The 15,685-nt window shown below is 44.8% G+C and overlaps 1 protein-coding gene across 5 annotated transcripts in view; it reads left to right on the top strand.

Annotated features, from left to right (window-relative positions):
- Positions 1 to 5,671: 5,671 nt before the first annotated feature.
- The window catches only part of gabra1 (gamma-aminobutyric acid type A receptor subunit alpha1), a 29,727-nt gene continuing 19,713 nt past the window's right edge, over positions 5,672 to 15,685 (top strand). The window contains exons 1-5 of one of the 5 annotated variants that reach the window (XM_052046871.1): positions 5,672 to 5,873; positions 7,466 to 7,567; positions 11,979 to 12,076; positions 13,374 to 13,441; positions 15,219 to 15,439. In XM_052046871.1, the coding sequence (XP_051902831.1) occupies positions 7,488 to 7,567; positions 11,979 to 12,076; positions 13,374 to 13,441; positions 15,219 to 15,439 (467 nt within the window). In that variant the 5' untranslated portion in view covers positions 5,672 to 5,873; positions 7,466 to 7,487. Of the gene's footprint in view, positions 5,874 to 6,277; positions 6,546 to 7,055; positions 7,074 to 7,462; positions 7,568 to 11,978; positions 12,077 to 13,373; positions 13,442 to 15,218; positions 15,440 to 15,685 lie in introns of those variants that run through there. The other 4 variants (XM_052046868.1, XM_052046870.1, XM_052046869.1 and 1 more) reach the window with 4 other exon arrangements.

The following is a 15,685-nucleotide window of genomic DNA, read 5'->3' as shown; positions in this document are numbered from 1 at the left end:
TAAGACAATGCGGTTGAAACGCTTTTCTTGTTGGGTGCTATGCTCGCTGCTCACTCAAGAAAAGAAGAAAGAAAGTTGAAAGGTGAACCGTCAAAGTTGGCCTACGTCACCCATGTTGTGACCTAAACTGGGACTTCTGGCCCCAAGAACAAGATGTCCGCGTCTTGAACGCTAATTTTCATGCTACACTGGTGCCACGTGACCGAAAAGTCTTGAGAGAAAAACAAAAAGAAAAAAACGCGTCAAGAAGAGCCGAGCGTCAAAGAGGACGACGCGTTTGCTCTGTTCACTCTGTTTGGTGGAGCGCATCCAAAGTCTCTTGGGAGAAGACGACAAGGATGAAGATGGAAAAGCTGAAGAAGAACACGACGACGACGATGATGACAAAGAAGGCAAAGAATACACGTAAAAAAAAAAAAAAAAAAAGGAAATGAGTTTGAAGTTGAGGCTTGACTACTTTTCTGGTGACACGAGTCCAAGAAAGCGCCGCAAAGGAAGAGGAGGACGACAAATGTGTTCACCGATCACTGGCAGTGTACCAGACTTCAAAAAATCCGTGAAGAAGAAAAAGAACACAGCAAAGGAGACGCGAATGCTAACTCGCACGTATGCCGCCACCAAATGGTCGAAACGTCTCCGGAGAGAGCGAGCGCAAAAGGAGAACATCAAGTGGCATGCAAATAAGCAGAACAAGGAGAAGAACTAAGCCATTTTTGTTTTTTTTCCTGTGCTATGCTTCTGTTGCGTGTTCCACCACTGTAAGCGCACATATGTGACTGAATACTGTCAAAGAATCATTCCACTATTGGTACAGTATTACGATTGCAAGTATTTGTTGTGTAATTAAAATCCGCGTAAAATGATGCCTTTGTTTTACGGTTTTGTTGGTTTTTCTGGTTTTTGTGTGTCATCGTTAGGTTTGTTTGTGTTTGTGTGAAAAATTTTGTATCAGCTACATTTGAGTTGATGTCTTGCAAAACCTTTCAAGAAAAAGAATTTGAAAGAAGCTTCGAATTGGGAAAACCTTCGCGGGGGCATTAAAAAAAAAACGCCTTCATTCAACAGACCCTGAATTGGGACACGGCTCAAAGCGTCTTGGAAGAGAGTGAAGAAGAAATAAGAGAAGACACCAAATTTTGCTCTGAACTACACTGGCATCGTATTAAAAAAGTGAGAATGGTGGGGTAGAGCGCACAAGAAGTTTGCTCCGAAATATGGCGAGACTTTGGCGAAACTAATGAATAATTAGAAAAACAAAGAAGATCATTTGCACGAGTGTCCGCATCACAGGCTCAAAGGCCCCAAGAAAACATTATAAGGGGTCTGATGCCCAATTTACACCCTATGTGGCACCCCTCAGTTATTTCCGATCGTATTCGTACCAGTTGAAAAAAGTGCAAATCAAAACAAATCAGAAATGTAGCCTAAGAATGTTTGCCACAACTTTATTCGGATATTAACGGCAGCCCAAAATTACCCCGTTGAATTCCGTCGCTTGTGAGATGAAGCGTCGAGTACACGATGAAAGCAATCACAGGCGATGTGAAATAAACACGTTGCAGCGGGCGGGAGAAGTATTTGAAGTGAAGCAACTCAGCGACGGAACAGATGGTCAGCGGGATTTGAACGCTCCGGCCGACCTCAACTGTTGCGCGGCGGTTGGCTGAACCGCAAGATTAATAATCGCGCGTTACGTAAACTGACGAGTGACAGCGAGGAGAGGCCCGCTCTGTGACGTCTGCGCTCGTCACGTACGCTGAGATTTCAATGAGCGTCATTGAGCATTGACGAGACAAAAAGGATTTGGAACAACAACTAAATTAAGGAAGTTAACGACTTTGTCACGTCGGCTTCACAGTGCAGAGGTACCGGGTTGGATTCCAGCTCCCCGGCCTCCCTGTGTGGAGTTTGCATGTTCTCCCCGGGCCTGCGTGGGTTTTCTCCGGGTGCTCCGGTTTCCTCCCACATTCCAAAAACATGCGCGGCAGGCTGATTGAACACTCTAAATTGTCCCTAGGTGTGAGTGTGAGCGTGGATGGTTGTTCGTCTCTTGTGCCCTGTGATTGGCTGGCAACAGATTCAGGGTGTCCCCCGCCTACTCCCTGGAGACAGCTGGGATAGGCTCCAGCACCCCCCGCGACCCTAGTGAGGATCAAGCGGTTCGGAAGATGAATGAATGAATGAATGATTTGATTAAAAAAAAAATCTACTGCTCATCCTTCAGTTTTCATACATCATATCTTGATTTAGCATAAAAACCACATGCTCACTCATTCCTAATAGCACTCCCGCGCCTACGCTGAGGACCACATCCAAGGGTGGCCTGGCCAATTTATAAGGCGCAGTTATGTTATTGGAAACGATGTTTGGATTGGAATACAATACAACAAACAAGAGGGCGGCAAACGGTACACTCATAGAAGCAAGCCTGATTTAAATTTTCAAGTACTCACGAAACACAAAGCATACACAAATTCTGGATATTAAAACTTACAGGATTTAGATGCTCTATTACGATAAGTGTTTTTATACGCGTGTGTGTGTGTGTGTGTGTGTGTGTGTGTGTGTGTGTGTGTGTGTGTGTGTGTAGATACAAGTTTTGTCAACAAAGTTTTTTCAAATCTTTTTTTTTTTTTAAATTGAGATGTCTTTTGTGCACACTCCAACGACAATAGCACAATACCAAGAGATATCTGTTTGTTTGTGTGCGTACGTGTTCAGGCATGTTCGGCCTTGTGCGCTACGAGATATGTCAGCTCATGAAAAGCACAGTTCACAGAGCGTAGGAACTATTTAGTCCTCCGCTTGGAATTCATTCATCTTATGAGTCGATTGAAGAAAGTCACAGTCGATGTTCGTGAATGGTGAGAATGACAATAACGATGCCCCTAGTGGTCTAAGTGGAAATGACAGCATACGCCGCTCATGCGACTATGCGCTATCGTTCGCGATTTGCGGGCTGCCCAATGAAGCAGAAAAAAAAAAGGGGTATGGAGAGTATTTCACAGAACTCCAAAATGGGATTATATGAATTTTACAACGTCGATAGCGTCAATTATCTCATCTTTGCCAATTATCTCATTCTTTGCCAGATTGAATTGAGAAACGATAAGAAAATACCAAGCGGTCGCAGCAAGAGGGAACTTATCTAACCTGATTTATTTCATTCGTAAATATGCAAGCAGATGGCATCAAACCCTCTCAAATGTTTTTTTTTTTTTTAATTTGAAATTATCCTACTGGCCTTTCCCACGGCGGATCAGCACTCCATCTCGCAAATCCACAACATTGGTTCTAACCCACACCCGGACAGAGAACTATAACAACCTTGGCTGTGATGGATTGTGACTCATATCCAGTATTAGCAAGCAAATTGATCGATTGATCTGTTTCAGACTGTTTGCAGAAGCAAAGCAAAGCAACATGGTGCACAAGTGTGTTACTTAATAAAGCTAACCATGCGAGTGACTCACACGTACGACACTCGACACGTACCACTGAGCACACCGGGAAAAAGCACACATCTCTGCTCAGCACTGACTTGGCTGCAGGCCACCCCCCACCCCCCTCCCACTTCATATAAATGACACAAGGCTGGCTACCACATACAGCTGAGGAATGTCAATTTGGAGTGTAGCCTACTGTAAGATTGTGTGACACCAAATACATTATCAGCGCATATACAGCGCGGCGTGATGGATGTGCGACACACAGGAGAGAGGCTGGCCCTCATCCCTTTCCACTTATTCCTGCACAAAAAGTGTGTGTGTGGGGAGGGGGGGGCAGAAAAAAAAAATCAAAAAACCTGCTCACCGGGAGTGATTATTTGCTCATAACGCACACATCTCTCAAGCAAATTACAGCCATCAATCTCTCTCTCTTTAGTCCCTCTCTCTTCACTTCACATCTTCATCAGCTAGCCTAAGGTGGAGGTGGGATTGGCTTGGTCCCGATGCCTCACAGTGTGAGAAAGAGCGCTGTGAAAGCTCTTCATTAGGGGAGGTAGAGTCCCAACAGATGGCGCTGTCTTTCTGGCCAATATCGATATGAAAAGACACGCTTTGGCAAATGCCGAAGCCGTGATTCGAGCTTTGAACCTAAGAACGGTGATGCAAATTCAAACTACCAGCCCAACGCACCGCCTCGAAACAGTCTGGTTACAAAGTGTTACAAAGACGTGCTTGTGAACCCTGCGCACTGATGCTCACATCAAGTGGCAACACAAATGTGACGTGACCAGAAGCAAGAATCTGAGCAATCCTTTTGATCCAAAGTGTGCTGCTGCGACCGCTTAATAGCTAGTTAAACAATTTCAGGCTCCGTTAAACAATGCCCTGCACATGATTTGTGTTGGCACTTTATAAAATTGTATTTCAGTTGCAACTTATTGACATGACGCGTGGTGCACTCGGCGTTAAAGCGTCTGGCTCATAGTCGATAGGTCCCAGATTGGAATATTAGCTCAGGCTCACGTATGGAATTTGCACGTTTTCTTTGGGCTTGCGGGTAAACAAAACATGCATGTTAGCTTTAGTGAAGTGAATCAGATTGTTCATAAAGGCGCGATTGTGCCGGTGAATGCTTATTTGTAGACAGAATACATACAGTTTCTTCTAAAAGTTGCATTCCGACATGACTCCTGGGCACCCCTGGCTACCACATAGATCCGCAGATTGATATTGATTGGTTCCATTTGCCGTCAATTTTTAATAGATTATTTTATTTGATTAATGGCACGGCATCGTCAAAATTATGTGCCGTCTGTTAAGGAAAAATAATATTAAAATTGCACCTCATCTGCCCAAATAGACGCCAGCCCACCGGGTATGTGCCCCTCTAAATCAGATGGTCAGTCCAGCCCCGAGTGAAGCCAAATCACCTTTAGTTTGTTGTTACAGAAATCGTGTTTTAAAAAGAACACCCAATCATTTTCTCTCCTCACTGTTGCACGCTCATCACGACCACATGCACGCGCTCCGGCAACGCGCTGGCACGTGTTGTACACGCTCCGCGCCACGTGCACGCGCTCAGGGGGCGCAGATCCGATCGAGAAGACTAGTTGGGGTTGGGGGTGGGGGGCTTCTTCAGACAATACACTTGAGCTTTATGGAGTGAAGATTTGGTCCTCATTATTATTTTTGTTGTTATGAAGAACGGTCGGCGCATTCAAGGAGGAGTCGGATTGGATGGAACGCGGCCGCCGCCACGTCGCTTCAAAACTCATCATTCACACTCCACTTTAACCACGCGTAAAAAAAAAAAAAAAAAAAAAACGGTGGCGGGGGAGGGGGGGCACGCGATGCAATGCAGCCGATGCATGCACGACTGACGTACACCATTCGTCCCCTGCCGAGATGCAAATAAACGGAAGGCGATGCGTGAGTCACTGAAGCCGGGACGCTAAATTATGAATAGCCCCCCACCACCAAATATACAAAAAAAACAAACACACACACAATCATAACATTAACCATAATACCATTGTTTTTATGCTCATGTGGCGCGCATTAACGGAGGTGGCTGATGGTTGTGGTGGTGGGGGGGGGGGGGGGGTGAAAATGTCCTCTGATTTGTAGTTTAACTTGACGACTACAAAAATTATAGGCTGGCTGGTTGGTCGACGAGCCCGTCCCCCCCTAGCCCCCTCCCCTCCCTTGCAGATGCACGCATCTCCGGCGCGCTCAGTGTGGAGTGGCGCGCCTGCAGAGGCACATTCGCTCCATACACTCTCACGCTTGTATTTCCACTCGTAATATCTTCCCCTCGTATATCTATTTTTTTTTTTACGCCACGCAGAGAGATTCGCAGGAGGATTTCATTTGGATTGAGAGAAGAAAGCCAACGGGGAAGGCTCGTCACGTCGGCGCAAACTGGTGAGCCGCTGTCTCTTTACTCTTATTTGAATTGCACTGAGGATGTTGTTTCCCAGGGGTGTCACCGAGCCTTTTTGAGGAGCACGCATGCAAGTCAGGCTCCGTGCGGAGTGGCTTATGGGGCGATGCAGTCCCCCCCCCCCCCAAAAAAAATAAATAAAATGAATACATGGCATTCGGTTGTGTTATATTTAGCTCCAATTGCAAAGAGATGACAGCAGCGGAAGTTAAATAGTGCTGCATACAGTATAAAATGGGCGGTCTCGCGTAATCTGACATGGAATGCTCACATGCATCCTCCTGTGGATGCGTTGAAGCGCGGATCCCTTGCAAGGTGAAGTGCATTTATAGTTTGGAGTGTTTTTTAAAATTTCTTTTTAATTATTATTATTATTCCTTTATTTTTGCGATTAGAGTTGACTGAAAGCGAGGGAGAGAGAGAGAGAGAGAGAGGGAGGGAGAGAGGCAGCGAGAGAGAAAAGAGAGAGAGACCTGCATACATATCGTCTCCAGCAGCCTCCAGCTAGAATTCGTCAGATGTGAGATCACACAGGATTTACTTTCTACCCCCCACCCCCCTAATCATTTTTATTTTTTATTACCGGTCTGGTTTAGAGAACATATTCAAACTTTGAGGAGGGGATACAAGCGTCTATTCCGAACCCATCTGCTGTAAGTGACTCATTTATTACCTCCCCTTTGGATGCTAGAAGATGGGATTTGAGGGTTTGGGTTGGGGGAGGAGAGGGGTGGGGGGTGAGATGTTCTCATTCTGGATGAAAATGAAGACTTCGGGAGTCAGGCTTCGAAATAGATTTGAGGCGAGGTGGGAGGTTGGATGGACAGAGGAGAGAATTCAGTGGCATAGCCAGCGCCCGGAACAGCGCGCGCGCCGCTTCATTACGCACAACCGGATCAGCATGCACGGAGCAGCCTTGCAGTGATGCCAGTTGCATGCTAAATCTTTAACCTTCTTCCCAAATAGATACGTGTCACATCACATCGTGGCGCTGTGAGAGGAGAGAGTGTCATTTTTGTGCATGGGATAACTTAGAAAGTGTGCTCTTTTTTGGGGGGTGGGGGGGGGGGTTATTCCTTTTTACATAATCTGCATCAGGCTGCAAATCCTTGTCAGCCAAAGGATTTAGCTCTTTTTTTTTTAAGAACCAATATAGTTGCGGCGCCCCTTGGATCTGATTTGTAAGTAATTCACAGACACATCCACAAAATCTTGTCTTTTGGTGTACGCCTTCTCACATCATGACACTCACCATCCCATCTTCATGACCGAGGAGGAAGCAAATGCTCTTATTTTATTCAGCGAGGGGAAAATAGGACGGGGGTGAGTGGGGTGGGGGGCGGGGGGTGGGGGGTATCGAGGGCTTGATATTGCGGTACAGCGGTCGTTCACATTGCAGGTTGAAGGAAAAAGAAGGAAGCGGTCGGTGCACAGGTGTGCTACCACCTCGATCTGGTTGCTGAACATTCTCGGATTGTGGCTTCCGTGTTATCGTTGTTACCAAATGTATGTGTATGCTTGTGTTATTAACCTATCCTCCGCACGTGTGTCTCTCTGCTCTGACCTCCAGCAGTGAAAGGTCCTCATATTCAACAATGTGTGAACGGGGCAGCGTGGCCTCGCTGTGCCTGGTGGCTTGCTTGCTCATTGCCCACATCGTCCTGGGTGCCAAAAGGTAAACATCAATAAAACTTTCACACACACACAAAAAAAAAATGCGTATGAACGGCTGCATTGCATTTTTTTTTGTTTTGTTTTGTGGCCCGCAAAACAAAACAGTGAGCTATTTTATTGTCTTACTTGAGTGTGATGTTCTATTTCCTTGATGTGTTGGAGCAGATTCGCTGCGGTTGTAAAGTGGGGCATTCCCACAAGACACCTCCATGCTTGTTATTTTGTCGAGATAATGAGATAAGGAGCGAAAATAGCCACGACGCATGTCATGGTGGTGTTGCATATTAACTGTGAGTGGATAACTGCAGGCTTGAGGTCATACTTGACTTGGTCTGTAGGGTGTGACGTCGCTGTGGTCATGTTTGGATGAAATAACCACCAAAAAAACAAACAAAAACAAAACGTTTGTTTGAGATTATATCATAATCTGACTCAAATGCTTCGGATTATTGTGCGTAACGCTGTCATGATACACCAACAGTGGATCGATGGTGAGCAAATAAGGCAGAGCTGCAGTTCTAATTCTTCAGCCGGTTTAACTGCAGGGGATGTGCGCCTTGTTTGAGGATCAATCAGGGCTCTCCTTGAATTATTCACCAAAAGTGTCAGAGAGGCGCAGCCGACTTGAACGTTGATTCATGCCGAAGGTGCTGCGGCCTCGGCGAACAATTTACAGCAGCGTGTCCTATTAAGTGCAGAAATGATGCCCTCGCATGACGATTTACGCCGATGTTGTCGATGATTGCCACGCATTGACGTCACAAGCCCAATTTCCATTGTTTATACATTAGAGTGCATCAAAGCCACCGAGGGCCTTCCACAGGAGCACAATTTTATCGACTCGCATCATCATCGAATCCGCTTTTGGATGTCTCGTACAGAATTTCAAATTCCTTAAGTAACAAAAAAAAACGTCATTAATTTAATGAGAACAATCTGGATGAGATGTACAGTAGTTTGGAGAAAGGGGGGAGGTGAGTGAGGGAGACATCAGCGTGTCGAGCGGCACTGTTGCGGTTTAGATGACCTGTAGATGGGGATGGTGCACAATGTTTTATGAAGAAGAGCCCCCCCACACCCTTTTAGCTGCTTAAATGTGCAGTCTTCCCTGAGCATCTTTTACGTCTGCTTTCTTACGCGATGGTTTATTTATTTTCATCACACGCAAGCCGAAGTGAGTTTGCCGCGTAAACGCATGGCCTGGATGTAAACGCGTGTCAACGTGCATCCGATAGTGGGATGGCGGGTCTAAGTAATTCATCGAGGAGTCTTCTGTTGTACATACCGACAACGAATGACTTGAATTACGAAGAACATATTCATCTGTCAAAAGAACCGTGATGGGTGTTCAAAATAATCGCATCCCAAACAGAAACCAAGTGCAAATGGAAGACAGCAACATATGTATCCTACCGTGCCTCATTCACTTGATTATTGTCCTACGTCTTTATAGACCAGCATGTAGGTTACATTTCTACTTTGATGGTAAAGTTTGTTCTAAAAGTGGACAAATATATCATCGGAAACGTACGGGCAATCCTTTCCTATAACCATCACCGTAAGTGTAACAAAAAGTGTCTGGAATGATTGTGACCTAGCAAGGAGGTGTGAATGTCATCATGTATTCGACACTACAACAAATAATGGTGGACTGTACCCAAATAGCACATCACGTACGGTTGTTGAAAGCGCTATATAAATCAGCATGTATTGTATTGTATTGTATTGTATTGTCTTGTATTGTATTGTATTGTAGTGTAGTCTAAAAAACATCAGTTCGGAGAAATACCCGGAATGACCTGTGAGAGGCAGCATGTTGCCACGGGGGCAAATAAACTGTCAGAAAGTAAAAGAGGAAGAGTAGTCGTGGAAGAACAAGTGCAAGAACAAGGCTGATATCTCATCCGTGAGCTGCATTGTGGTTGCGTGCTTTTCACGGAACGGTTTGAAGCGATTTCTGGCAGAATCACTCCGAAGACACAGAGCCGAAAAAAATCCCTCAGGATCATTTTTTTTTAGGGACAGTTGGCTTTTGGTGACTGACTTGAAAAGTGGAAACCAAATCGCCCTGATTATTGGCTTTACGAATAAAGTTATGACGCGATGCACATTAGATTGGGATGTGTGTTCGGTAATAATAAACAACAATCACAGCCATCGCCTTGTTTAAGTTTTTAGATATTACCACAGTAATTTTCATAAGCATTTTTTTTTGTCACGGTTTTCGGCATCCGAGAAGAAAATAACGACAAATTCCGGGGAATTTGGGGGCTGGCGAGCAGTGTTTTAACCCTTTTAGACAAATCCATGTGTGACAGTGTGGCAGCATCTGTATTTAGAAAGCAAAATGTCCTGCAGCTCGCACACACTCAATCAGCCTCAATCCCTCAGCCTTAACGGTGAGCCGCGTGTCGCTTCTCCCCTCGGTCTCGCTCACCTTTTCCTGACCTCTCTCCCACTCCTCTTCCCACCTCATCGCCATCTGCACTCTTGCCTTCATTTATGTTTTGTCTTTTTCCGGACAATTTCTACGATTTTTTTTTTCTATCCCTTTACACGTTCCTCCGCGAGCCACATTCCCGCCCACGGCCGCCATGCTTTCCCACTTCCCTTCTGTTGCGTCGGGTCCGCCGCTAATTCATCTCTATGACCTCTCCCTCTCCTTGGAAGTGTTGAGCGAGGCGAGCTTGTTTCCAAACATTGGCTGTTTATTTTGCGGGGAGCGAGATTTTGCAGTTGGCGTATTAAAATAAAATCAAGAAATTGGGATCTTCTGATTGCTTCACTGCATTGCTCGAAACATGCTCCTGGTTATCAACACACGAACAAACAGATGTACACCATGCCCATATACATTGATTCAGGTGTTTTATATATATATATATATGAACATTTCAGGTGCTTCCGGGCGGCGATGGCACAACATCTGAAATATTCATGCACGATTGTCACCGAAGGAGTGTTTAGGCTTGAAGCATTTTGTTTCATGTTCAAGCCCTTGCGCATCCAGCAGAGCTTCAGTGGTCTGAAAGACCATATTAAGATATTAATAATGGATTGCAATTTCTTTCACGATTGTGCCTACGCGTGCACGGTCTGTGCATTCCGCTTTATATCCAAAAGGCATAAAAGTGGCTGTAATGCACGTAAACACGTCCCCTATTAATCCACACGGGCATAATATGGAGTAACTTAATGAGGTTTACAGTACTCTAAAGGAAGGGGCGTACTATCCGTTTGCGAAAATGACAAAAGAATATGTGCGCGATAAAGAACCGTTAAATGACACGTGACTCCGTATTGTCTTTTGCACAATCTTTGATTGTTGTATTGCCCACGAACCGACCAGGAAGCAGATCGGGGTAACATAGAATGACTTTGGCGGTCTACCAATTGATGCTTCGAAAAATGACGCGGCAGCGTGATCTGAAAATGGCATGATTTCATGATTTGCAAACCCACCCAGCCTTAAATTTGAGCAGTTTGGGTTGTGAAGGTGAAACTCACGTTTTCGTATTGAAGTCAGCCTACGAGAGCATACGCACAAAATGAGGCATCGGGAATGCCCCTTCCGTTTTCATGCAACTTGACTTTTGTCGCACAACCCCTCGAAACACAACAAGAGGAAAGACAAGATATAGTAGTGTCAGCTTGGATGATAAAACGAAGCCATTTGGCATTTAGCTAAACATGGGATTTAAAAAGATGCGAGGTCATGCAATCGAATCGAATCGTTCTATTCGATCATATATTGGCGACAGCAAACAACGATCCGTCATTGTTTTATCACAAGAGATGTACGACTTCATTTGTGTTCGTCGCGCCTTGACTTTAAACCTTGTTAACTATGAACTTTGACGCAAGGCGTGTTTTGATCTCATGAGATCGTTTTATGAAGACGAACACAGTGTTAAACTACAAACAAAGATCGAGCAAGCCCTCACCGTGAACTTTACTCCAAGATTTGACATGATGGATTTTTGACCTTCCTTGTTATGAGCAGACTTTCACTTGAAGGCTCGCCTCGCTGTGACATTGTATTTTGACCTTCAGTTTAAACCCCCTTAACTAGCCCTGAAGCCAAATAACCTATTGGGTGAATGTCAAATGAGCTGCTTCTTTGGTATATCAACACGCTAACAAATAGCAATCGGGACAATCTCACTCTGGTGCGTATTTTTCCTCTTTGGTTGAGTCTTCTGATCGTGCGTCACTATCTATTGTGCACTTCTTCCATCGCAGCTGCCTCTGCAACGACAGGCCTTCTCCTCATTGTTGTCAACCATGAGTCATGCTCCGAGCTGTTTTTTTTTTTCCCTACTGTTCTTTTGGCTTTTTTTGTTTATTTGTTTGTTTCGGCGGTTGCGCTCTTTGCGGCCGTGATCTGACATCCTCTTTCCCGCTTTGGGCAGCTCTGGGCAGGACAGTGAGCACAACACGACAGTGTTCACCAAGATCCTAGACAGTCTTCTGGATGGTTATGACAACCGCCTGAGGCCAGGACTAGGAGGTCAGTAACCGAAACAACGCACACAACGCTGACTTAATATGAATATGATCCGAAGGGAACGAGTGGCAGATGCACCTTGGAATCGATATCATAGTTCGATTACCATGGCCGCTACTAACAGGTTTGCAAGATGATAGAGAGATTGCATGTAGTAACTCCCCCATTGTTTTAATTGCTTACAAGTGTGAGTAGACGTTGGACAGGATTGTGGGTTCGTTCACTCTTCGAATGCTGAAAGGTACCTTGCCATGATGCAAGATCAAATCTGGCCAGTTTACCAGTGCTCGGGGGGGGTTGACGATTTTCATGCGTGATGAAACGACCACATTTTGCGGATTGTTGCTCCTGAATGGCCGAATGCTCGCTTCCCTGGGATTGAATGGGTTGCCCTCGCCCCTTATAAATGGCCCACCATGTGACCTTTTCTTTGGGATTGGTTAAAGGAGCAAGTAAAGGGCACCAAACCGGTCTTTGGAAGAACTTGAAAGGCAAATTAATTTTATGTCTTCTGTCATGCTAGTGATGTGCTCCATAAGATGATCGCAAACGTTTGTGCCCACATGGAGTTTTACATTTAAAAAAAATATTTTTTAATTAAAAAAAAGAATAATATATTTAAAAAACTAACGAAATTGGAGAGAATTTGCCATCATTAAATGCACATAAGTACACATACTTTCTCTTCATGATACATTGATATTTGATGCTGGTTTAAGCTATACAATATTGCTATTTCATGCTACACTTAATGACCCCACGATTGTGAATCGATGAAGATGTGGACTGTTTCAAGTACTTGCCATAAAAAAAAAGAAGAAGCCATTTTATGGTACACTTCATTGGCCAGAATCAAGGGATCTATATTGTGTGAAGTGTTGCGCGAAGGACACAGAAGTTTGTGCTGCTGCTCTACAGCAGACATCCAAACAACAGAGGAGGAGAAATGATGGGTATGAACTTCATCCTGTTCCAAAATGACTTTGGAGTCAAAAGCAGGGGGGAGGTGGGTGGGTGGGGTGGGGGAGCTCATCAAATGTTATGCGAGCACAGCGGCTTATGTGCAGCAATGTTGCAAATTTATGAGACGATTGAACTGTGCACCTAATGGGGCTGACATTGAAGCCAATACTAGCAGAAATGCGTCGTGACATCCAAAACGGGCTGTTTTTATGGTGCTGTTTGGGATCCGGGGCCCCAGCCAGGTGGTCTTGTATTAACAGGTAGTCAGTGGAGGGGGGGGGGGGTGGAAGGAATGCCACTGATAGGCACTAACCTTCCCAATTTCCTGCTTCAACAGAGCGTGTAACTGAAGTCAAGACTGACATTTTCGTGACTAGTATCGGGCCAGTTTCAGACCATGACATGGTAAGTCTCTTTTGTTTGTTTGTTTTGTTTCATGGCTGCGTAAATGTCACCAGTTTCCCTTTCTCCTCTCCATCAATATTCCTCATCATTGCCAATTGCGGACCCGGGAGTGGTCTCCTCGCCTTCAGAGCGATGTCTTCATTCCATGATTCATTTCACTAACTCGTGCTGCATTTATAAAACTGTCTCTTGTGATAGGTATTCCCTTGCCGACAGTAAGTAATCCTACCTGGCATGAATACCATCCCCCAACCCTCTCCGCAAATGCGATGATCACGGCCACTCATTTTCAGTGCGTCATTTGTTAGCTTGCAGGAATCCAAACAATGCCATCGTCGAAGTGACTTTACAAGCAAACTCTTGCTATCAGCTTAACATGGCCTCTGGAGAATTCGGTAGGAAATCGTACAAAATGATAAGCACGACATTCCAATTGAACTGGAGGATTTACAAGCAATGTTTACAAGCAATGCCAAACAAGCCCTGTGCAAATCCCACAGTAACGCACTACTACACACAAAAAGAGAAAAGTCCACACCAAAACATCCTGCAGACCCCCCCCATGCACCAAGTATAATATTTTATTGTGAAAACACACACACAAAAAAGTGTTTTGGTGTTGAATGCATTCCTAAACAATAACTCAAATAATCTCAAATTTAGCATTTTACAAAATGGAGAAATAAAAAAACAGTAAAACCGACTATTATTGTGATTATCATCATTATTTTGGCTTTGAAATGGTTGAATTAGATTGAAATTCCGCATTTTATTTTTGGTTTAAAAATGTTAAACAGTTGGAAGCTGACCAAAACTGAAAGACCATTCGAGCACTTGCTGGATGGCCTCTTTGTGTTGTGACAACAAGAAGCCTAATTCTTGTGTTGAGCATTGTTAACAATTCTTTCGTCGCACTTTGTCATTTGACTTCCTTCGGCCCGCATGTGCTTACAACCAATTAACCTCACCCAAATTCTTCTTTTGTAATTTTTCCCGCTTTGAGCACGGACAAGTGCGCGCATTACTTTTGACATCATCCTTGTTAAATCGCGCAGGCTGACATGCAGGCCAGAAAGAACATCTGAGGGACATTTCCTCACAGTTTCCTTCCTTCACTACCTTGGATCTCTATCTTGGATCTTAGTAATTATCTCACCGAGGCTGAATGGCTGGAAGAAGGAGGGAGAGGGGGGGCAGGCTGCTCTATAATTTTAACAGGCTCACTTTACTGTGCTGAGTAGCTATGTGGAACCATTAAAATCTGCTCTCAGCTACAGTCATGAGCCTGCGTCAAAATGCGGCCGGGCGCTTCCTTTTTGTGTCGATTCTCAGTTGGATCGCCTCGAAAAGTGGTCTCTTGTGAACATTTTCGAAGCTAACAATGTACCCGATGACCAGAAGCTGAATGATGCTTAATTTGTCATGCGCTGTCGTAGGCTGAACATATCCCGATTATTAAGGAAAATTAAAGGACGTTTTTTTTTTTTTTTTTTTTTTAAGTCTGGTAAAAGAGACATGAATGACTACGCTCCAACAGGCCAGTCATTCTCTTCGAAAGCCGACAAGGCAGAGTACCTCAGCATCTTGGGCCAAAGCCGTTAACATGAAGAGACAGCTACCAGCGCGGAAAGTAGGCCGAGGCCGCCGTATGAAATTCCGAGTCAAAGAGCAAAGAGGGAAAAAAAAACGGTTTTACTGTATTCTTTTCTAATCCATGAAGGTTGGAATTATACAGCGACCGGTGTCAACGCTGTGGCCTTTTATTCTCCCGTTGCAGGAGTACACCATTGATGTATTCTTCAGACAGAGCTGGAAGGATGAGAGGTTAAAGTTCAAGGGTCCCATGGCCGTGCTGCGTCTCAACAACCTGATGGCCAGCAAGATCTGGACGCCCGACACGTTCTTTCATAACGGCAAGAAGTCAGTGGCCCACAACATGACCATGCCCAACAAACTGCTGCGCATCACGGAGGAAGGCACGCTGCTCTACACGATGCGGTAGGCTGCCATAACGGGTTCGTGCAAACAATCAAATGTACTCCTGCAGACTAAATTGGACCTGCTGGTGTCGTCTTTGCCAAAACATGAATGCTAGGTGGGGAAGTCAAAAACGCTTCATGCACGTGTTGCTGAATGTCAGAAAACTGCCCTGAATTGCCACCAAAATTCACATGCACATATCTATTCATGGCCACTTCAACCTCTGAAAATATCCAAACGATCTCGTCACAGTAGTGTGGATTT

Source organism: Hippocampus zosterae, chromosome 16 (genome assembly GCF_025434085.1).
Source record: "Hippocampus zosterae strain Florida chromosome 16, ASM2543408v3, whole genome shotgun sequence".
In the NCBI taxonomy this organism is placed as follows: Eukaryota; Metazoa; Chordata; class Actinopteri; order Syngnathiformes; family Syngnathidae; genus Hippocampus; species Hippocampus zosterae.
The sequence above is the reverse complement of the archived record's forward strand: the minus strand, read 5'-3'. Positions and strand labels throughout refer to the sequence as shown.